Source organism: Anopheles ziemanni, chromosome 3 (assembly GCF_943734765.1).
Source record: "Anopheles ziemanni chromosome 3, idAnoZiCoDA_A2_x.2, whole genome shotgun sequence".
Taxonomy (NCBI): domain Eukaryota; kingdom Metazoa; phylum Arthropoda; class Insecta; order Diptera; family Culicidae; genus Anopheles; species Anopheles ziemanni.
Window position 1 is genome coordinate 57,240,702 of NC_080706.1, and position 23,824 is coordinate 57,264,525.

Below are 23,824 nucleotides of genomic sequence, written 5' to 3' on the forward strand. Positions count from 1 at the left end.
AGGACCACCCGTAAAACGCCTAGTCGAATCTATAGTAAAGCACAAAATTGATCAACTCAAGATCGATCTCGCTAGAAGACCATGGACGATTCATTTTTAAGATATCGTCGGTGCATGCACTTACTTGTAGTCTGCTATTTATTCACCAGGTTTCATTAAAAATGGCAACGAAATGCACCATGAAATCGCAAATTAATACAAAACCCTTCCCGTACCAAAGTGGATAATTTGGTTTGATTGGTACAATTACGGTGGTGATGGAGTTTTATGCAAGAGAGCAAAATTTCATCAGTATGAAAGCCAAACAGTCAGCCATCATCATCTTTCATGCTGCACATAAACAGAGTTTGGTGGCTTATTTTTCCATCTTATTTTTTTTCTTCCATACTAAGTGCATCATTTATGTCCGGTCAAATGGCAATTGCAAGTTTTGTTGCAATTTCGCCACCCAAAGATGTAAAAAAACACCACCGGCAATCCGACTCGCCATAATCATCGTTCGCCCAATTTCCACGACTTCCCTGCGAGGCACACCATCCACATCATTCGCTAAACGCTCTCTCGGATTCGCTAAACACTCTCTCGAATCACGGATCGTAAAACTTAACGAAATTGTTTCACAAAACTTAACGAACAAGCACGCTTCTTTCCGTTGGAAGAAATGAGACACCCTCCATGAGAGAGTAAGAGAAGGATCTACAAAATCGACAAGGAAAGGTTATATGAAGGGCAATCGGCTGCCATATTGCATTCTCTCGTGCGCCTTTGTTGCTATCTCTTACACCAGAGTAATCGAGAGTATCTCCATCGCGTTCAATCGTGTTGCTTCTTGCACAGACGTCACTCGCGAAAACATTCGATGGCGACTTCGTAAGTCTGATCGTTGAATGTGAAGTTTATGGTTTGTTTTTGTATCATGCTGCGTATAGTGGATATTTTTGTGTTTCATTGTGCATAGTGTGTGCTGTGTTTTATGGAGAAATTCTATTTCGAGCGGCTCTAAACAATCATCATAGTTTCATCTTGCACTGTAGCGTGGCGGTTTTTAGCTACAATAGTTCGGTACAAGTGTAATTATTTATCTTTTACTTAACATTTCGTGTATCCAAAACTGTGTAATGTTAGGCATCTTGATTGATTTAGCTCTTGATCAGCTATTAAACTACAGTAACTTTTTCTTCAAATAAGAATATTCAGATCCCCAACGATGGTTGCTACTAACACAACGCCACAATCGTCAATGCATGGGATGTCACTAATTCATTCATACCTTTCTTTCTCGTTTCACGCACACAAGTTACAACTAAGCGAATGCGAAGGTGTACGTGTGAATGGAAATAGTGATACAGCGTTACGCCAACGATGGTCAGTTGGAGTAAGAATTATTATTGACAAAAGTTGTTCTCTGGCGAGAACAATATTTGCTCCAACCGATAAGCAGGTCCCTGAACGACTATATGACGAATTAACGAGTTACGATGAAAACACTTCTCATTTTACATCCAGGATTTATTGGATTCAGTTTTCACCTTAACGTATCATTTTCACGGGGAAAACTTTTAATTGATACACAGAGATAAAAACTAAAACACTTTGACCAACATTCACAAATGCAACGAAATACAAACAGTTTCAGTAAAATTGAAAAAATTAAAAAAATTAATAACAAGTGCTATTGTAGTGAACAAAATTTGTAAATTCGAATTAATTCAAATTACTGTCTTAAAAAACGATTGGTCTTGGCCTTATGTTACGAATGAACATACGAATAGCTGGAGCATTGTGGAATAAGCATAGACAACGACAATTTAGTTTCATTAAAGGAATTAGAAAAGATAAATTCATGTTACATAACAAAACTCTTTACAATGAAGAATTTTTTTAAAAGTCCATTTCAATGCAGATGTTAACTTATTCTTATGTCAAGTGTATAATCATAATAAAAACATCACATTTCATTTCATCAAATTTTTGGATGGTCAAAGTGGGTATGAAGGTCACAAATGTTATTATATGTTTGCTTTCGATCGTATACGAATAGATTCTTACCTCAAATAAGGCAAAACAAAGTTTTGTTTTTGCTTTTTTCAGTTCCATAAATTACCGATTTTTATGAGCACTAAAACGCTTATAATGGTGCTGTCAAAGTGTTCAATTAGCATAAATAAAGCATACTTTTATGTTTCTAAACAGAATTTTAGTGTATGTGAAAGCGCACTTAATGCGATTTTGTCAATTTAGTGGAAATTCGATAGATTATCAAGCAAAAAATCAAAACCAAGCCAAACATGGAAATGAAAAATACAACGATTGCGAGAAAAAAAATTGTACTTCTTTAAAGACATCTTATGATTTTCTACGTCATTGTAGTTTGTTTTTGATGTACTTTCAATTTTGCCAATCAAATTTTATTATGTTATGTGCACCATAAATTGACATCATTCAATTCTTTCGCAAAAGTAACCTTTAAATCAAACGAGAGATGCCATCTTCTACTTCTTTTTCATCTTCTTCAACGCTACGATCAGCTTCGTGTCATGCCTAGGTGGAAAAAATAATTTTAAATCATCCAAACAGCAGATGTTTTCCAACAAACTATAGGAATAAATAAATAACACGGAAGCACAATGACTTAGATTATTTAATCTTTCTCTCAGATATCGATTACTTCAACAATTACAAATGCCATATAAAAAGTTTTTTACATTTTTTACGCTCATATCATATTGCCTACATTGAAATAATGCCTTACTCGACCGTTCACCTTTAACTTCTAACCGCTATAATCATACATATGGTAGACTAACCTGAACCAGGCCTTCACGGGTAAGGGCAACGACACAGTTTCCTAACTCCCCTTTTCGATGCTTTCTACAGAACGACTTACACCCCATTCAATCTATTCGGCCAGTTAAAACTTCTCTGGCCTGGTGAAACACATTCTCCGCAAGTACACCCGCCACAGAATGCTTTACTAATGTGTAGATACGGTACGTACTGATATAACAATGGAAGTAGAATCCTTCAGAACCTACAAAAAATAGAGGGGAAAACCTGAAAATTTCAGAACGCTATGTCCTGTGTAACTCATCCGCATGACGGTGGTTATTGGAACAACGATAAATGGTGGATGATGCTTCTCGGACCCCGGCGGAATGGTACCGTGGGGAGCTGGTGCTGCGAGGGAGGCTTCCACCACCCAAGGCTCATCCAAAAAGAGGAAGAACAAACTATGTCAACACATAAATCATCCAACCTTCTTCTCCCGGCGGCCATTTCGAAGCTACGTTTTTGTCACCGACTTAGATATAGCAGTAAACACATGAAATTTGGTCCTTTTCTTACGAGGCTGGTTTTTAGAAGGAACGCGCTGCCATACCCCAACAGCTACTTCATGCACCAGCCTTTTCCACCAGCCGACTCTTAAACCAGTTCGATCGAATCTCTGCGACTGACTGCCATAAATCTTCAACCGTCACCATGGTTCGTGCTCTTTCGCTCTCGTTCATCATAGTGCTACCATTTCGCATTCGTTTCGTTTCTTTCGCACACGTGCGGTTGCTACTACGCGTAAACCGTTCAAAGTAGAAAGAGTACCGGAATTTCAGAATCCCGAAATGCTTTACGGTGGGTCCATAGATTCTGACGCTTAAGGATACGTGCAATAGAAAGAGAAGAGGGAGCACGAGAGGCGAGCGTGAAAGAGACTCACTGATAAGTTGGGGTAAGAGAAAGAGTGAGTGCAAAGAGAAACCGTGTGCCAACGACGAAGATGTATTAGTACTGCATAAGCGCAGCGCTTCGCTTATTAAAGAAAAGAAGAGATCTTTTAGAAAAGATATTTGCGGTGACAACGAAGCAAGGAAGAAATAAAATCAAGAAACCTTTTGCCAGACGAATAACGGGGAGCAACGAGGAAAAGAAAAATCGACCATAAACTGTGAGAGAGCGTGTTGGAGAATAAACTATACATTAGGGCGTGGTTAATGCCATTATTTTTGCTGCTGCTATTATTAGTATTACTCGCACAACAGTTATAGCAAGGCAATGGAGGGGGGCGTACTGAATTTCGGTAGTGGCCGACGCCGTTTTAATAGCGAGTTTAGTTTGGCGCCCGCGTTCCGGAGGTGTGATTTAAAGAGCACCCGTTGCCACCGGGGACAGCGGCAAATGGACTGCTACAGCACCGGTCATAAAGCATTGGTACGTGTGACGAATTGGTCTTTAATGGTGTAGTGATAACAGAGAGGAAAGGAGATATAGAATGATTGGTACGGACCAGCGTATAGACCATATCATACTTTCATTTTTATACGCTACAATTGATAAAAAATTCTTAAAATCCAAAGCTATATCTAAAACAAAAATTTCAAATTTTTCTGTGCGACTGGTTCCGAGAACCAAGTTGACCCCTATTATGCTTTTCAGCAGCCAAATTGAAATTGAAATTGAAAAATGTGTTGACTACCTTTTTGCATGTTTGGTTTTTTATACACCTCTCCATCACTAGCTCGGTGTAAAATAAAAAGAGTGAATTTGAGTACTTTTTAACTTTTATATCTACAAAATGAATATTGCTAGTGACAAAAAAGTGTGCGCTAATGTATAGTGCAACATTCAAAAATAAAGTCGTATTTTTGCGATTACAAATGACGTCATAATTTAACCTCAAACTCAATTCCCATAGTAACGCATACCACATAACAATGGAACAAAGCTCAGGACGGAAACAACCTATGGAAAATTAAAAATTCCACAACTTCAAGGTCAATTCGTGCCGTCATTTGTGATCTTAAAAATATGAAACTATTTTTCATAGCTTAGTATGTTAGCGATTTAGTGCCAACTTTTTTTTTTAAATTCAAATGTCAAAAAGCAAAGATGAAAGGTATTAAAACTCCGTGCAAATAGATCGTTTTTGCTTTCCACCAAACTAGCAGAATGAGGAAGAGGTGCATCAAAATACCAAAAACACCAAAAGATAGCCAACGAATAGACTGAACGCAGCTGTTTACAGATTTCGATTTTTTTCTAGAATAGAGAAGTCATAGTGTCTTAAAAAGAGCGATCAAAATGATGGTTAAACAGCAATATCGTATGATTCCAAAGCAAAGTACTCTATTGTTAATATGAATCATCGGAATAATTCCTGACAATATCTTCCTATGAATCATTTGGTTAGTTTCTATTTGTAGCAACATGAAAATTTTTTAGTATTTTTCTGAAAATCATCATAACTGCTTATCAATATCATTTTAATATACATGCAAATGTCCAGTCTATTGCGAGCTAAATCTTGTTGTTTGTTATTGCAACAGAAGATCCATCTAACATGGGTTTCAAATTTGAGAAGGAAAATCGGAAGTATCAATCATCGGCTCACTGAAACGCATCGTGTAGTATATATAATTTATCCGTTGAGTTCTTTTTGGAGTTGAGTCGGCCCAGCTATTCTTTGATTCTAAATGACCTTTTATTACACTCTATAACAAAAAGCTCGCTCAAAAACAAGCCATTAGCTTTGTCTTATCGCCGCATTATGGCCAAGGTGCAGCATACATTAAAAGTAGAGCAATCTTATTTGAGCTTTTCTGCTTCCACACCTCACGTAGGCCAATGAAGACGATGGTAATAGGTGGTTCCTTTTCTCGTGCTTATAACAATGACGAATTTATTAAATCTTTTTATTCGTCCATATTCATGAACATGTGCTACGAATGCCCATTACGGTAATCATTATTTTCTCACTTCCTAGTTTCCACATGACTGATTTGGAACAAGCATTCCAAGGAGTGTCCACAACTTCATTTCTGGTGCTTTAACATACTTTCAGGGTGGTGCTGATATAATGAAACGGAATTTTTATGATTTGGTAGGCTTTTAATCTTGAATGACCGATCTATGGGTGTCATATTTTGTACATGAATCTGTTTTCGAAAAGCTTGTTACATTTTAATACTCGCTGTTCAAAAATCAATTTCCATAGCTCTCTATTTAAGCTTGTTATCCAAATGACAACATAATCTATTGTTTAATAATATTATGTATGTTTGGCAAGCTGTTCGTATCTGTTTTCCTTCATTTAGAAAACTAAACTCAACTTTAATTAACTTTAAGCTATCTATAAGCTTTTGATACCGTTTAGGTCCGTATGCTATGTAAATTTTTTTACGACGGCGTTATTTCAGTCTCATATCGATCGTAACGGACCAGTCTTGAATAAAATAATTTACGAAAACCAACACCACCCAGCACTTCTACCACAGGATGTAAATTATGCTAAAAAGAAGTCAAGTATTTTGTTATCGCTTGCACAAGTTTACGAACAGAGGAAACAGTTGAAAAAGTTAGTAGAAAAGCTGTCCCGGTTTGAGGGAATTACAGAATTGATCTATAATCCATACATAAGACATTGTGCCGAACATTTCACATGACCGCAAAGTGTTATTTTGTCTTCAGTGTGCCAGCCAATACTTAAATGCTCTTTATGTTCGAAGTACCGGCACGAATTAATTCAAAACAAAATAAGTTTTTCCAATCAAACCCTTTGATCGACTACTGTACTTTAGTACTTTCTTGAATGCCGATCGATCTTTTCTGAAAACATCAGTAACTTCCTCTAATGCACCGCTCAGAACAGTCGTACATTGAGATTCCTAATGGACAGTAGTTGCCGTGATCCGTAGTGTAAACAAATTTCGATCCCGTTATATAACAACGGATTTGAAACATGTTTGTTTACGCACACACGCACGTCTCCCCCGCTAACCTGTTTCTCTGGGTGGCGCCTTTCGTTTGCTGTATCACGCGACCAGACCATGGCGCTGAGAGTTAGGCCCTTTCAAAAGGTAAACAAATGAGCAAGACTCGCGGCTTTGCGGTCGCGTCCTATTGCCCAAGCCTATTTCCTATTGTCTCGATGCTCGTGTTGTTGGGAAAACGTTTTTCCGTTTGAAATTGATTGAAGTACCGACCGTTTGATTTTTGGTAAACAGCACTAAACGCACTCCACAGAAACCACTTTAAATGGATTCAAAAAAGGAACGAACCAAACGAGTTGGAAATCCAATTTTTAAACAAACGACTTTCAATGTCAAAATCACGAGGCATGGCGATTGCAGCACTGTCTAGGTTTGAAACGATATGTTTCGATAAGGTGTAACAAGAAGGGCTTTCGAACATATACAAAAATTCATATTCAAAAATACATGCGACTTAAGAGATGTTATAATTTTTAAATTTTGGATACCGGGTAAACAAAGGGTCATTTTTTACAATATTAACCAATTTACTGATTATTTTAAACACTAATTTAATCTGCTTATCTAGCGCTTACCTCAGAGTTAAAATCGTCCACGATTATTCAACAAACTACTAGTGATGTACAATTGCTATTGTAGTTTAGTATCTGAAGCGTAACACACTTGCACCAAACTGATTAGTCAACTTATGACAGCAAATTATAAAATATCTATGAACATTAACTCAAAATAGTAGAAATATAATACAAGCTAGAAATAAAAAAAAAACTGGCTGCAGATAATATACCGAAAGTATATTAAAATATAAAACGAAACTATAAAATATACGCTTTTAATGAAGTTTGCAGTAAAAAATTCTTATCCAAAACTGATCAATCTTAAAATTATTGTAAAACTTAGAATAATAAAAAATCAAAAACATAACATAAAAAGCAACTTACCTATCCAGTCTGGTAGAAGTGTGCCCGCAAGAGATTCAGAGTATCTCTTACCTGTAAAGAGAAAGTATATGATTGTATACGTTAGCATTGGCTCATATTCTTTAACTGCTAAGGCAAATAAATTACGTCGAATTAACAAAATGAACACTCCATGTTCTTGTCACACAAATGTTTTTTATGTTAACATTGCAATATGCACCATTGACAGAAACTTACTTTTATATTTCCTTCATCATTTTCTGTGTCTATTTAACTTCTCACATTAACCCCTGCCATGTCGAAAAAATTATTCAAAAATTGCCACACTTTTTTTTTACATTTCTGTATAGTTTTGGTCAAAAACCAAAGAAAATCAATGTTTTCCTCAAAATTCTAAGACTATATTGATTAAATAATGATCAGTTTGCATATGTGTTTTTTGCGATGGTGATCAACAATAATTTGCCAATAATAATCAAAACTTTGGTTCAATTGCATCGATTAGTATAAAATAAATGAGTAGAAAATTTACACAAAAGATCGTGTTTCCGAAGCAGGTGCAATCGAAATAAACGCCGCGCAACGAAAGTAGAAGCAAAACGTGCAACAAAAAAATGCCCGAGCCGAATTTAAATGCCAAATACTTGCCTTTGCCAAAGCAGTACAAATTCAATCCGCTTGATCGAGTCAGGTTCGAGCAAAACTGTGAAGGTTAAGTTCTTTTTTTCTGCTAGCTCAAGTATGAATGATGTTGATCTGAGAATATTGTTGCTGTGAGTTACCAGCTGGGTCTATTTAAATTCCAAGCCACAAAATTCACGTTTTAGTACGATAATTTTTAAACAATACTGATAAGTAAGAATTGTTTAACATGGTACGAAAATATTCCGAAAATATTTTTCATACTGCAAACGACATGGCGAGGAAATATTAGAACTTTTCCAAACAAAGCAATGCAACAGAAAACGAGTGATTAGATCAAGTCATCGCAAGATTTACATATTGAAAAATACTATCCCTTTCCCAAACTTGAGCATATCACACATCACGTGACATATACACCTTTAATATGTAGCAAGACTTCTTTTTCTGATAAAAAATTTGATTTGGGAACTGTATAATGAACCATGATTCAAATGTGTTTAATTTATGCAATTTTGCTCGTCGAAAGAAGGCACAACCGGTTTATGGTTCACCATGGTACGTAGATGGTCGATGGAACATGTATTGAGGAACTGTTCGTTTATTTATAACTAGCTTGACGCCCCGGCGTTGCTTGATGACGAAGGGATTGAGAAAAGAATTATTGTTTTAACTAATACTTGAAAGATATGCTTGGATTTAATAGTTACAATAACGACATATTTAAAATGTTTGATATTTCATCAATTTCCCCGTAATGTATAGACCTTAGGGTAACTATGTTGGATACACCTTGACATTTGTTTACATGCTTGTTTTGTTTGTGTTAGTAAAACTGAGTTTAAATTGTAAAATTTAGATGATTTTATCAAAAAATAATGATCAAACAAACCTTCAACAACATCTGCAGTACTTAAACATAATGTGTGAAAAGTTTCTGAAGCGACGGTTCAGTATTGGTCGAGTTTTTAGTGTACACAGAACTCCATACATAAAAAAAAGCTAAAATATGTAGTAGATCCAACTTTATGGTAACGCGGGTAGGGGGTCCGCGACAGCCGAGTGGTAGCGTTGGTTAGAAAATCGACCCATGAGCGCTGGGACTCACCATTTCGACGGCGTGGGTTCGAATCTCAACCGAGACCGGGGCCTCCCCTGTACGAGAGGACTTACTGCCAACGTACACAAAGTGAAAAAGTACAGCAAGCCCTTAACGCAGGCAAGCCCTTAAAGGCATGACCAATGACCGTTGTTACGCCAAGAAGTAGAAGAAGAAGAACACTACAATGGCTGATTTATGCAACTTAGAAAGTCGAACGTTGTAGACTAGTGTTGGGTAATATGAATCTTTCGACGAGATTCATTCACATGAATCTTTTACGAGAGATTCATTCAGAATCATTCATGAATCTTCAGGGTTTCATGAATCTCTCGGAATTCATGAATCTCTCGGGATTCATGAATCTCTTGGAATTCATTAATCTCTTGGGATTCATTAATTAAAATGAATCTCTCAGGATTCATGAATCCCTGAATCTTCATTGAGAGATTCATAAAATTTCATTGATTAATGAATCCTTAGGGATAGGAATCTTTAGGGAACAGCAAAGAGCGATAGAGGTAGGGGAGTTTTGTGAAATATAGATCACATTTGGGTACAAATTCGGCCTAAAAAGTTTGTTGAGTTTTGACATATTTGTTTAGTTACGTATTTCATTCACCCTTAGTTAGTTTGGCTCATCTACATTTAAAATTCACTGAGAAAACAAACTAAAACAGAAAACGACGATGTTTTCCCCCACCGTAGGAGGCATGTATTTTCCCATCATCTCCTATTTTAATGAAGTGCACCTGGTTGACAAAAATTCAAATTTTTTGCAGCTGTCATGTAGTTATAGCAAGTTTTTCCATGGCAGATTGCTAGGACTCTTGCTGGAACTACCTCTACCAAGATACATGAATCTTCATGAATCCCCAAAGATTCATGTACCTTTCGTTCAGCGATTCAGATTCATTAATTTTGTTGAAAGATTTATTCAGATTCATGAATCTGAATCTGAAATACACAACTCTATTGCAGACCGATATCTAAGATATGAAAAAATATAACAAATGTCTTCAACAAAAGGTTCTTAAAGCTGATCTAAACACATCATACTTGGATCAATCAACTGTATTTGTTAGTTATGAAAACTAATCTTGCATATTACCTGATTACTGTAGCTATTTTGAAACTCCCGAATCTTTAATCTTTTCGCAACGATCTTTATTAGTGAATTTGAACAGAATATGGACAAAAACACACAATCGTGTCTATACCAATCTCAACCATACTCCCCGTTGGCGTTTACTCGATATTGGATAGTGAACCAGACCTTTAGATTAAGTTTAAGGCAGATGAGACAACAAATAACCGGCTTTGACCATATCACATAAGCGGACAAGAATCAAAATAAAATAAAGCTATAATCAACCGTCACAAGTACATACATATTTCATGCTTGTAAGTCAAATTTATTGCATCCGCCTTAAGTAAAGGCAGTTAGTTGCGGATACTCTTTGTTTTTTAAATTCATATTAACCAATGGCATCTTGGTTCCAATAGTTAACAACAAAACTTTCAATAATTAACACTCTGACGGCCGGCTACATCGATAGATGGAATGGCTCCGTTTCAGTTTGCATCCGATCACATCATTTTGGTGTGCTGTCAACGCTGTCACCAGACACGCACCACAGACTACTGAATGTAAACAAATATCAAATGGAAAGTAAACAAATTCCACAGGGCGCGTTGCTGTTCGTTCATAAATTCTAATAAAGATTGAAAAAGAATGATCAAACAGGGCGGCCAGATACGGAGGAACTAGTGCAAACGCGCCGGTCGCAAAGCGTTATGACATCGTGAATTGTGCGGCCGTCAAAGTGGTAACATTAAAACTTTTAAACATCGATTAGAAAAAATCGATTAAACATTAAACATCGATAAGAAATCAAATTCGCTCGCCTGAAAAATTTCATTCCCAGAACAGGGTGAAATATTTCAGCTCTCAGGTTGTGAGAGGTAATTAATTTCCTCAAAAACTAGAATTGATAGATAAATCGCGGGGGTCCGCGACAGCCGAGCGGTAGCGCCGGTTAGAAAATCGGCCCATGAGCGACGGGGCTCACCACCTCGACGGCGTGGGTTCGAATCCCAACCGTGACCGGACCCTCCCCTGTACGAGAGGACTGACTATCTACGTACAACAGGGAAACAAGTCTCGTAAGCCCTTAACGGGCAGGCATGACCAAGAGGTCGTTATGCCAAGAAGAAGAAGAAAAAGATAAATCTTTACTTGTACAAAGTTGTTGGTCTGAATAAGACCTTTCATTTAAGAGGTCAGTCATGAAAATCGGTTAAAATAATCAAAAATTATTAACAAATTGGAAAAGTTTTGCCTAAATTGGTAATCGAGGTTTATGTATCTTGTTGTGGTAGAGTGCACATAATTAATTTTCTTAAAACCTAGAAAAGATGGAAAGATCTTTTGTTACACAAAGTTGTGTGTTTTGAAAAGACTCTTCATTTGAGGGGTCACATGTACAAATCGGTTCAGCGATCATAAAGTTATTGACAAATTTGTTATTTCAGTAGAAAATACATCTCAAGATGAGATGTTTCTAATCTCTTCTCACGTTTCAAGAAAAATGCATTCAATAGAGACAAATACCACCAGTTAAACAATGTGTTTACTGATTATGATATGATTTTGGCTGTTTTATTGCTCGAAAGATGGTTGTAGTCGGTTGTTAATCATTAGTGTAGTTATTGACAATGATAAAACATTGGCTTCCACCCCGATTGGGTGAAGCAGTGATTTATTGATTCTTCTCGCGTGTCGATAAGAATTAATCTAAAACCCCTTTCACACCCTTCAAGTGCAGATTTCTTCAACGCTCCCTTTTTTCGATTACGTGATGCCTTGCGGTTTGCTTCATTACTGTCCACGCTCCTCTACTTGTACCCTCCTTCTCTGCCGATGAGCCAGAAGTTTATTTATTTTGTTTTTTTTTTTGCTTTCCCTGGTAGCCAACTTCTCTCTGTGTAATGTTGACTGCCACATGTTGGCGCCACCGGTATTACTCAATCTACTATGTGGACGGCATAACAGAGAGAAGAGCAGGTTGCTCTGGGAGCATCGGCTTTCCACAATGTGGCAGTGCTCAAGTTCAACAAAAGATAGCATGCCGCAAACGAATCGTAAGCGGTTGCAGGTTCTCTCCACCATACAGGCGCTGCTTTGTTAGGATATGATAGTACTGCAGCCAGTTTTATCGTGATTGCAGACGCTGGAAACGTAGTCACACGTTTGGAGTAAGTGAAATAGTAAATTGAGAAGCAGAGAGGAAAACATAGAACATAAAAAGAAATATTTGGGAGAATCAGTGAATGGGAAATGTTTTCCACGCTGCATCGTAATTGACCGCGCCGACGGAACTTGCTCGGCGCCGTTTAAATTTCTCGCGCCATATTGGGCCGCCAGGCGTCTGTCTGATCACTGGTTCCGGCGAGATCGGAACTGCGTATTCTTAGCTCACATGAAATACCCCAACACCGGAAATATCTTCAGCAAGATGGAAGTAATTTGAACTCGAGCATACTATACTTCACAACATGTTTCCTTTCATGCACCGCTTTATTCAAATTCTGGAAAAGATCGAATGGGAAGAAGCGTTGTTTGGTGAACCATATGAAAGAACGTAGATCCATGTTTAGTCCTTCTATCTAGAAATGCGCAAGCTGTTTTTGACGAGTTAGATATAGTTTGTTGGATCACTTTCTCTATTAAAAATTATCAAATGTTCATCAAAATAAAATAATGTGTCTTCTTCATTAGCGTAACGACCACCTACCCTTTATGAGCTTACAAAACATTTTTCCTTTGTGGACTTGTAATTGAGCTCATGTCGAAAGAAAAACGATGTACTAGAACCAAAACTACTATCCAATATCATAAAGATAAGCTACATGATGAGAAATAGACCATACGTTGCTTAATTTTCCTTTCCTTTAAATATATTTTATACATGGTCCATATTTACGATTTTTAAAGTCTAGTTAACGGAATGTAAAACGATGTTAGTTGAATATGGGCTAGCTTTGAAATGGAAAAACTTATTGGAAAGTGAAGAAATATAAATGTTCACCAATCAGCTCATATGACCATTATCCAAATTGAATGGACAGCACACAACATTTATAAAAACGACTCTCGGATGTTGCGGATGGAACGCTTTTCAAATAGATAACGCTTTTCAAACAGATGTTAACCAACTAGTGATGAGAATAACAACTCTTATTAGAGATTCGAATCAGAGTGAATAATCATCACGATGATTCAAATCTTTAAGTCACTCTTTTGTGATTTAAAACGTGTAAATGATTTATTAACCTTCGAGGTGATTTGAATCCTTAACTGGGATTCGAATCCCAAAAGAATGAACGAGTGGGTAAAAGAGTCACTAGTCGCCATAGAGATTCGAATCCCAAGTTGTGATTTTTACCAACTCGTTCATTCTTTTGGGATTCGAATCCCAGTTAAGGATTCAAATCAAAGGGAGCCACAACAAATATCTGTTAGGATTTAAATCGTTCATTCAATATTAAGATTCGAATCATTCACTCATTCTCACTCAGAGCGCACATCACTATAACCAACGTTCTACATTGAAGTTAGTTTTTAGTAGTTAAACAGTTTAAGGTTTTGTTAAGGAAAAGAATTAACGAATTAAATCATTGATAGAGCCTAAAATATGAATAAGCAAATTAAAATGATGAATGATCAGTGTTAAGGAAAAGAATTAACGAATCAAATCAATGATAGAGCCTAAAATATGAATAACCAAATTAAAATGATGAATGATCAGTGTAAGAATCCTTTACTACTTTACTCGAGAGCTTATTTTGAAGTTGTTTCAGCTAAGATCTCCTTATTTTACCTGTTAAGTAAGCTCCATAATTAATGATCTTTCGTTATGATTGATTTGTTTCAAAAGCAGATAAAACATGGGATACATCCTGCAAATGAAACGCGGTATAGTTATCGTAAAAGTACGCAGCTCTGAAAACACCCAAAATTGTCGTGGCTCTTGCATTTCCAGGATCAGAATGGAAACTATTCATTCGGTGTAACTTTTCTCTTGGCTCAACAATGCGGTCGGGGATTCTAAACGGTGTGAGAAAATTATACACGTGTTCTATCATGGTTATTAAATCATTTACTGTTGTTTAATGGTGTTAGCATTTTAGACTTCCGTCTCATAAAAAACTGCACGGTTTCCGTGCTCTTCCGTCTCCACGCTCATTCTCATAGCAATGTTCCCATCCATTGGCCATATAATATCAAAGTGCGCCTCATTCCCACTCTTCAGTAGCTAGTGGAAGCTGCTAGGAATTGTGATGGTAGACAAAGCCATTTATTACCACAGAACACACAATGTCGCTCTCCCCCTCAAAAAAGGACAACCTGAAGGAGCGAAAAAAGGAAACAGTCAAAATCAAGCACAAGTGCAACGCTTTCTAACCCGCCAACATCGTGGATTGTAGAGAAAGCGGTTAGTAACACCAGGGAAGTTGTGTCGTGCAGAGATGATGCTAATGCAATTTGTCCGTGGCACGATGACGTTCGTTTTTAATTTAGCTTCGTTTTCTGAAACACCCTCGGCGCCAGATTTCTGTACTTTTCCTTCCGTAACATGTGTGTATGTATTGGTATGTGCACGGGAAAACGGATGTCCCACACCAACTTAATGGTCCGAACATGGTGAAAAAAGTAGCCCATTTACACCCCCGTAAAGTTACACACTGGCTGTTTTCAAAACAGGATGTTCGCACTCGATTTTTGTTACCATAGGTCATGTGAAATGGCCGTTTATGTTGCATGTTGCTATCAATAGTATACTCTTCAGCTCAAAATCCTGATTCCAGTTGATCAGGGTTGGCCAATCTTAGCCAGTAAGAAAAGAATAATATATATAATAACTGCTGTTTTTCATCTGACTAGTTATTTAATTGTTGTGCAGAAACTTCTGCAATTTAGTTTTCCCAGTCAAAATCAGACTATGAAACCAAAAGTAAATAAAACATAAAAAATAATCAAATCAACATTAAAAGAAAACCTTAAGTGTTCATTGTTTTTAATTAATCCAATTTGCCTAAAGTTGTTTAAAAGATGTATTGGTTACTGCAAAAAAAAACTAGAAGGTGAAAGCGATTTCCATTCTTATTTTCTCCCACTTCGTTTATCATTTTAGAGTTTTACCTCTACATTTGCTTATGGCATGCAAGAGATGGCAGGGCAATACACTCTTGCGATCAAAAATAGCATTCGACCTTCCGCTTCTTCAAAACCTGATTGAGACAAATTTTTTTTTTGTATTTTTTTTTAAACAGAGTTACTATATAGGCACTTCGATTTTACAAAGTTTGTTTCATGTGCGTTGTTCCTTCGATTACCTACGGCTCCTATCGCTGTTATTGGCCTGTCGCAGACAATTTTACAGAAACTTCGAATTGTTTGCAGGCTGCTGCGTGCGAACTAGTGATAAAGGTACAAAAGAACCACATCGAATGAAAGCGAAACTGTGCAATGAAAACGAAATAGTAGTATTAGCTCAAGCCAGGCATAGCAGCGACCACACAAGAAGAAAAAATAAAGAAGTGCAGGCCAAAACAAAACCTGGAGAGCGATAACTCATTTGTTAGAGCATTGCAAAAGAGATAGAAACGTGTGGATCCAAAGGAGCTCACTTGTAGCACACATTCAAAGCGCGTTAGCTGCGTTTATTGTAAATAAGTGAAACAACCTCATTCACAAAGCCTTGCTGTCTCTCTCCTTTGTTCAGTCTCTCTTCGTCCTCTGATTCGCAGGTGAGCAACTCACTGCCGTACCCTGGACGGTTTGTTAGAAAACGACCATTTTATCGGAGTCATCGCTGGAGATAGAACATCAAGCCATGTGGTCTCCGGATGCGCAAAAATAATCATCATAGTTTTGCAACTAAACCATTGATAGTGCGCTCTGGCTAAATTTAGCGATAATAAACAATAGATCAAGTTCAAGGCTTAGTTGCACCCAATCCTCTGCTTGATATCTAGAGGCGATCGGCGGCGCTGTATGTGTTTGTTACCAAAATCGGATGCAGTGAACTGTGCTATTGGGAATAATTAAAAAGTTTATCACGTGTTTTGTACAAAGGAAGACAATTTTCCCAGCAAATACCAGCCCACGTCAAAAGAAACATACCTTTCCATCTGTTGGTGTAACACAATCGCCGATAATAACGAGATCTATATTCCAAAAGAGAGCAACTGAATTGCCGACGGTAAACTGTGTGCAAGTTGCTTGAATGGGAGAACCTAAAACGTTTACAGTGCATATTGCTTCATCGTCCCCGTTGTTGTTATTCATAAACAAGTCTTATCGGATTAACGCTCATCTTTCGATGGTGAACTAACCATCAGATCTGGCAATGGTTCCCTCCACTCAGAAGAGTTCGACCGGTTTCAACTTGTTTGTTTGTCAAAGGGTGTTTTACCGGTGCCTGGCGCACAGGCTTCAGTGATCGGCTACCGGATGCGTCTCGAGTAGGCTTGCTGACTGTTATGTGTTTTGTCTTGCATTGTTTTTCAAGGGCACATACAGAGGAATAAAAATAATGACGGTAGAAGGGTTTTGGAGCGGTGATTCGCCAACCGCACTGCACTGGCAAGAGATACTCTGGACGTTGGACGTGTAAAGACGGAAAAAAGGTTCCAAGCATACCACACTACACGCCATTGTTTATGCACTCGGAAGGGCACCGAAATGAAGTGTTTATTACGATGTATTATCGATGATAAATTACGATTCACACTGCTGCCTGCCCATTCCCAGGACGGCTCCCTTCGATGAGCATTTAAACTACATGTGGGTGGATTTACAACTCGTTGTTTGCTCAGTCAGCCGGATAATGTGATAATTAGTATTTACCAATGAGCAAGTGCGTGAAGCTGGTGCTTGCACGCAAAATGAAAACCAGTACCAAGAAGTTCCTGCTCTTGATGACGGTTATCATCATTAAACGAAAATTCCATGTAGCCATTTGATTGTGAATGACGTTTGCTTTTTTATGATTAGTAGCATTTTAAATAATGCAACAACATTTTTTGATAACAAATTTTATGAAGAAAGCGTGAAAAATGGTAACGTGGAATTAAATGGGTGGGGTAAGATTTAACAGAAAAAATATAGTAAAGCCTAACAATATGAAATTATATAAGATTTACCTACGATATCTTAGGCGTTAGGGGGTCCGCGACAGCCGAGCGCAGCGCCGGTTAGAAAATCGACCCATCAGCGTCGGTGCTCACCACCTCGACGACGTGGGTTCGAATCTCAACCGAGACCGGGGCCTCCCCTGTACGAGAGGACTGACTATCCACGTACACATAGGGTAAAAAAGTATCGTAAGCCTTTAACGGGCAGGCATGACCAACAAGGTCGTTACGACAAGAAGACGAAGTTTAAGCTATATCAAGTGTTTAAATAACATATTGAAGCCAAGCAGACATTCACCAAGAACATCAATCAGATACTTAACTAATTCTAACATTCTGTAGAGATAAAAATTACACCATCCTCATCAGGATGTAATATGCACCGGTTTATGTGAGAAATTTTCTAGTTTTCATATTCAAACATAAGTTGTATCATTCATTGCAACAAAACGGATTTTATCTAGAGTTGCACATTTAACTTTATTTCTTGTGTCTTGATGAACCGCTCTGGTAAAATGATTATTCACGGGAATCGTTCTGTCCCATTGTCTGGACCGTTTTGTCAAACAGTTTTAAATGATGCGAGGAAAATAGTTCTCGTATAAAATTTTGTTTTGATAACAATTTCGAAGGTTTGATGTCGTTCTATTATTTTCTGGTAGTAAAAAAGAGTTGTGAAACGGAATTAATGTTTTCCGCTCAAGGAGTCATTTGAGAATCTCCAGCATCCACATAACGTAAAGTTTCTCACTGGAATATTACTTTGTCATTTGGTCTGATACATAAGGTATGCAGAATCCAACAATTATATATTCGAAGGCACTTGACCTTCGTTGGACCACAGCAGGAACTCCTATAAACCAATTAACACAAAAAATAGGCTCCGAAACTCAAGGTCACTGTAGGATCTCCGGGCCACGAGGTATGTCAATAATCATTCAATGAAAACTATGCCCATAAAAAGCTTCAAAGTCCATCTAATTGTATCGTCACGTAACAAAATCCTAAAAAAATACCAACATCGTCCGTGCACGTTTATCTTCTTTTGTTCTCCCAAAACTCAATCGACCTTGGAGTGTCATAAACCATAAGTATGATTAATTTCCTCTTGGGTTTTACAGCATGGTTTACCTGACACTCCTCTTCCTCAGGTTCTAACGGCCCTTTTGATGCGGCAGTAGGTAAAAGGACTCGTACCTTATAATGTGGGCAATGAGACAAAAAGGATAAATAGAAGAACAAACGTAGTTCCTGACTGTTTTCCCGCTCTATCTGAATTTCAATCTACAATCACACTTCGTATTGGGTTTTACATCGAAAATACAAATTCGGATTAGAATACGGAAACCGTTGATGAGAAGAAAACAAATTCTCGTACGTGGTTGAATAAATAGGTTTTGCATTTTAGTTTAAATATTTTTTTAAATTTTGCTACAGTAACTACCATTTTACAACTTCCATCTTGTCAAGCACGCAATAATTCTTTAATGTGTCTCGTTGACAGTTTGAAGTTCCCGCATCGTAACATATACCTGCATTTAGGAATTTGGCCAGGATTCACGATAACAAATCATTGCAGAATAATAAATTATGACACGCAAGTAATAAATGCATGGTACTATTGCTACTCTATTAAAAAAGAGTGCGAACAAGATTGAAGAAGACGGCTATATCAAAGTAACTATAAAACATTTCATGGCATGGTGTAACAAAACAGTAATTTTTTCGTCTCATTCAAAATATAAGCTTCGCAATTGTTTCGACTTTTGTTTCAAGCTTCAAGTCAAGTACAAACTTCAAGTCTGCATTGAAATGTATTTTAAGAATGTTAAAAGCACATTACTTCTTGCGCAAATTGATATTTTGTGGTATTGAAAGTTTATGTTTTGTATTTTGAAAAAAAAAGTGAAAACAAATGTATAAGGTGGAATAGAATAGCTCGATTGCATAAGTGAATCACATGCTACCGATCTGGCAACACTGTGCCGCCACCACTCTGCCGTCAGTATCGCAAACTAGCAATTACAGTTTTGATCACTTGGTCGCTCGGTTGGTCGGCTTGGCCCCTCTTATTCTTCATATCCTATTCCCCTGTTTTACCAAGCGCTGTCGTGTTCCACTCTTCTTCTTCTGTTCCGCATTTGTGTATGGAATCGTTTTCCTATTCCCTCCATTTGAGCTTTTGGATGCCTCCTTAGGTTTCGTTTCCCCAGACTGGAGGTTATCAATGTTCGATTCTTCGATTTCAGATTTTTTTTCAAGCCACAATCTTCCACCACTGCCGATGACCCCCCTCATTTACTCCCGTCAAGACAGAAACCATGGGATCACTAGCGCTGTAGGCAGCGTTACTGACGAAATGGAGCGTGTGGTGTAGTGCCAGAATATGGCTTTCAAAAACAGGCACTGCTACAAAGGAATCCAAAGACTACTCGAAGAAGAAACATTTCCAAGTGGGACCAAAACTGAAGAGGATGAATTGGCTTGCAAATGGGTATTTCTTGATTTATCTCCTGTGTTCCGTTGCACGTTTCTTCATCATCGGGGTGATCGGATGTTGCGCTATTACCCATATTTCGTTTTCGATCAGGCAACACCAGCCAAAATACCCCTTTTTCTCAATCAGTAAAAGTCAACCGCGAAAGGAAAAGTATCCTCTACAACTCTGAGGAAATAGAAAAAAAAAACATGAAGTTAAAATTAGTGGCAACCCCAAAATCTGAACAAGGTTATTCAAGCTCGGTTGATTCATGTTAGCGTACAACCTGTATTTCGTTGTCACTGTACAAATACTGGTATTTGAAAAAATCTACAAACAAACTGCACTCTGATGTTTAATATAAAAAGGATTTCAGAATTTTCAATATCGTTCGTGACATGCGATTGACCAATAGCGGACTTGCGTTAATATTACTTTCATTGTAATCACATTTTAAAACATACAGACGTTAGTTGTAATATTTACGCTCTTTCCCTTTCATAAGTCTTTATCTCTTAAGTTAAGAAGCAATGCTTTTTAATTGAAATTTGAAATTATAAAATTTGTCATTTATTTTGAAAATCTATCCAATAATTATTTGCAAAAAGCGTGCGATTATCCTCGCAATTTCTTGGCAATTGCATGATTGTGTTTATGCATGTGCTTATGGAAAATAACAGTTTTTAGAAAATTTTTTTCATGCCTAGTTAAGTGTCGCTAATATTTTTCCTTGCCTTTGATGCGTTTGTTTTGACCAGCAGTGTGTTCACATAATATTTACATCCATACTAACACATCGCAACACCACGCTTGACTGGTAGTTTGAAACGCTTCCCGGTTTTAACGTACCTTCATTCCTCTTTCGCCCACATGATCAACGGTCAACAAGAGAATGAGGAACCGTGCCAGCTTCGAGTGTGGTAAAATTATGCGTAAACCCTTTCAGTGTAGACCGATGTTGCTCCTTTTCTGTGCCAAATTTGAGTGCGATCGTTACTGCCACTCTGCAGCTTTGATCTGTCTTTGCGACGTTGTTTTTCGAATTGATCACATACGCTTCGTGTTACAGTGGATGAGAAGAAAAGTTTTTGAACACAGATCGTACTGGTTCAGTCGGCTAAAATATATCAAAGCGATGAGAGATCATGCAAATAGATTACTTTTTAGAATTAGCCATCTGTAGTTCATTGTACAAGGACGATCTTCAAACTGCATTTTAGAATGAATTCGAAATAATTCAAGAACAAAAGAAAAACTGAGCCTTAAGTAAGATTCATTTGAAAGATTGTGACAGACGACTTGGCTACAAAACAAAAAAAATATTTACTGTCAGCTTCAATGACAAAAACAAATGTTTATGCAAAGATATGTATAAGGCAATAGCTGAATATGGTAGCAAATTTTTGGGCATCTATTTTGAAAATTTAATTTACATAAAATGTGATGAAGAATGTTTTGCAAACCCTCTCATCGAGGGAACAGAATAAAATACCGCACGATTTGAAAACACTGAGATCTTATCTTCACCTTGACAATATTGTTAAATTATTTTCCAATATTTTAATATACGAAACACTTCTTTGTTCTGTCAAACCCGCAGATTCGTAAATTGACTTATTGCCACCATCTGACCGTATGCTGTCACGGAGTCGAAGAAGGGAATGGCCCATCAAAAATGTGTCACAAAACAGTCAAATATCAACATATCCTTTTCCGCAATGCAATAATAATGTTGTCCGTTGGCGAAACAATACCATGTAATGTAGAAAAGCAATAATAAAGCAACATACCGAACATGCCGCGATGAGATTCAAGTTGATAGATAAAGCCAACTCGAAACGAACGGAAAAAATAAAAACATAAGCTGCCTGATGTGTGGTTTGTCGCTAAGGGAAAACAGGGGAATTGCATTTTGACTTCCTTTTCACATTTTCATACAACAATATGGTAAGCGGTGTGCACTTGCATAGGATTCTCCCCGCCGGTTAAAATGTGCAGTATTATAAACCAAATTATTGTTATTGCAGCAAGTCAGCGAGCGATCGTGAGTTGGGCCGGGATCGTTCTTGGCTCGAGTATATTCTTTTGAAGTCTTTCGACGTCATTCGTCTCACCGCTGTAGGGATCACAGTTTTCAGCCTAATTTTCCATCAATCTATTTTCTGCAGAAAATGTACTGTAGGTAAAGGTACGGCACGCGATTAGCCACTCCAATCATAATAGTAAATGGAGGGAAAATGGGTAATATGTAGTGATCTCAAACACAAGAACCCTAGAAGGTGCTCATCAATGCGTCGATCGAGGTTTGACGAATCGAATTGTGGAATAGTGTAAGACAAAACTATGATCGAAAACAACAAGTCTGCCACGAAGTGTCTTGAAGGCTGGGACATAACGATTAACCTGCAGTATAGTGAATTATGTTTAGACATTTAGAGGGCTTGCCGATAAAGCATAGGGCAATCATTATCGTAATACTAGCGTGTAGAACATTGCTTTGTCGATTATGGTCCAGCGAATGTAAGTATATAAGTAAAAAATGAAATCATCGTATTGATCACGAATCAAAATTTTTTTTTTGATGTTTATATGAAACCTACGTTTAGATCCCAGATTTTTAGTTAACTTAAAGTTTCAGAAACATTTTTAAACCAGCCCACAATTCTTTGCCTTCGATAACATATTTATTTATTTAATATATTTTACTATAGACATATAGACAATTTTAAAATGTGTTTTAGTGGTATTTAACATAGATAAAAGAAACACACGTGTATCGGGAGTCATGAAACAACTGATCATATTAAAAAACGTGAATTACTCGATTAGATCGGATATAGTAAATCAGGTATAAAATTTTAAACTATCCCAACATTAGTTGACTTAATTGGTTTTAATTTTATCTCTGTCTACATCTACCGAAAATAATGCCAGGATATAATACGAGTGGTTTTGGATGAAGTTTTGTAATATTTTTTTGCACCTTGCTATGCTAGCGTTTTAGATACTGGATTCTGTAGTAATTTATTTAAGGAAAAAATATTCCCCCAATAAAAATTACCACACTCACACGCACCTCACAACATTCAACAATCGGCGTGACACAATCGCGCTTAACAGCATGCAAATATTTAATGAAAACAAACCATAAATCATATCTTGATATATTCGAGAGCGCAGGTAACTCGCTGAAGAAACGAGATGGGAGGGCGAGATGTCGTTGCGCCGTAAAGATTGGACTATCAAGAAAAGGCAAAGAAACCGAATGAAGAACCCAACAAAAGTCAAACGCTATCCACTTCATAAGGAGCTTATGTGCCATGTGTGAGGTATGGCAGGTTTGGTGATGATTTCGATGGAGCTTAGGTGTTAGTGTTGGTGTACCGATGTCTCATCGTACTGGCTACTCATTCTCTTCACCATGCATGGCATGCTCCAACGTATATGACGCCCTCCTCGTGGACATTGCATCGCTAAAGTGCTGTCAAACAGCATGTTCCGCATTTCTGTACATCGCAGAGAAGGTTTAAGGCGTGCGGTTGCAAGGGGGAAGTTTTATGATGTGTTGTTATCTTTTTCTGCTACGATCCATCATCTTTCCTGCTTTCCCTCCTACTCCTATTGATCCCAACCCTATTGAACGACAGAAAAGAGTCAGTTCCCGATGCAGATAATGATTGTTGTGAAGGTATGCGTGATTTTTTAATGTTATTTCACGCCT

General features: G+C 37.5%; 1 protein-coding gene across 1 annotated transcript in view; it reads right to left on the bottom strand.

Moving 5' to 3' along the window:
* LOC131286522 (homeotic protein ultrabithorax-like) overlaps positions 1–23,824 on the bottom strand; it is a 75,145-nt gene that overhangs the window by 44,104 nt on the left and 7,217 nt on the right. The window contains exon 2 of the mRNA XM_058315484.1: positions 7,703–7,753. Coding sequence (XP_058171467.1) covers positions 7,703–7,753 — 51 coding nt within the window. The remainder of the gene's footprint in view (positions 1–7,702; positions 7,754–23,824) is intronic.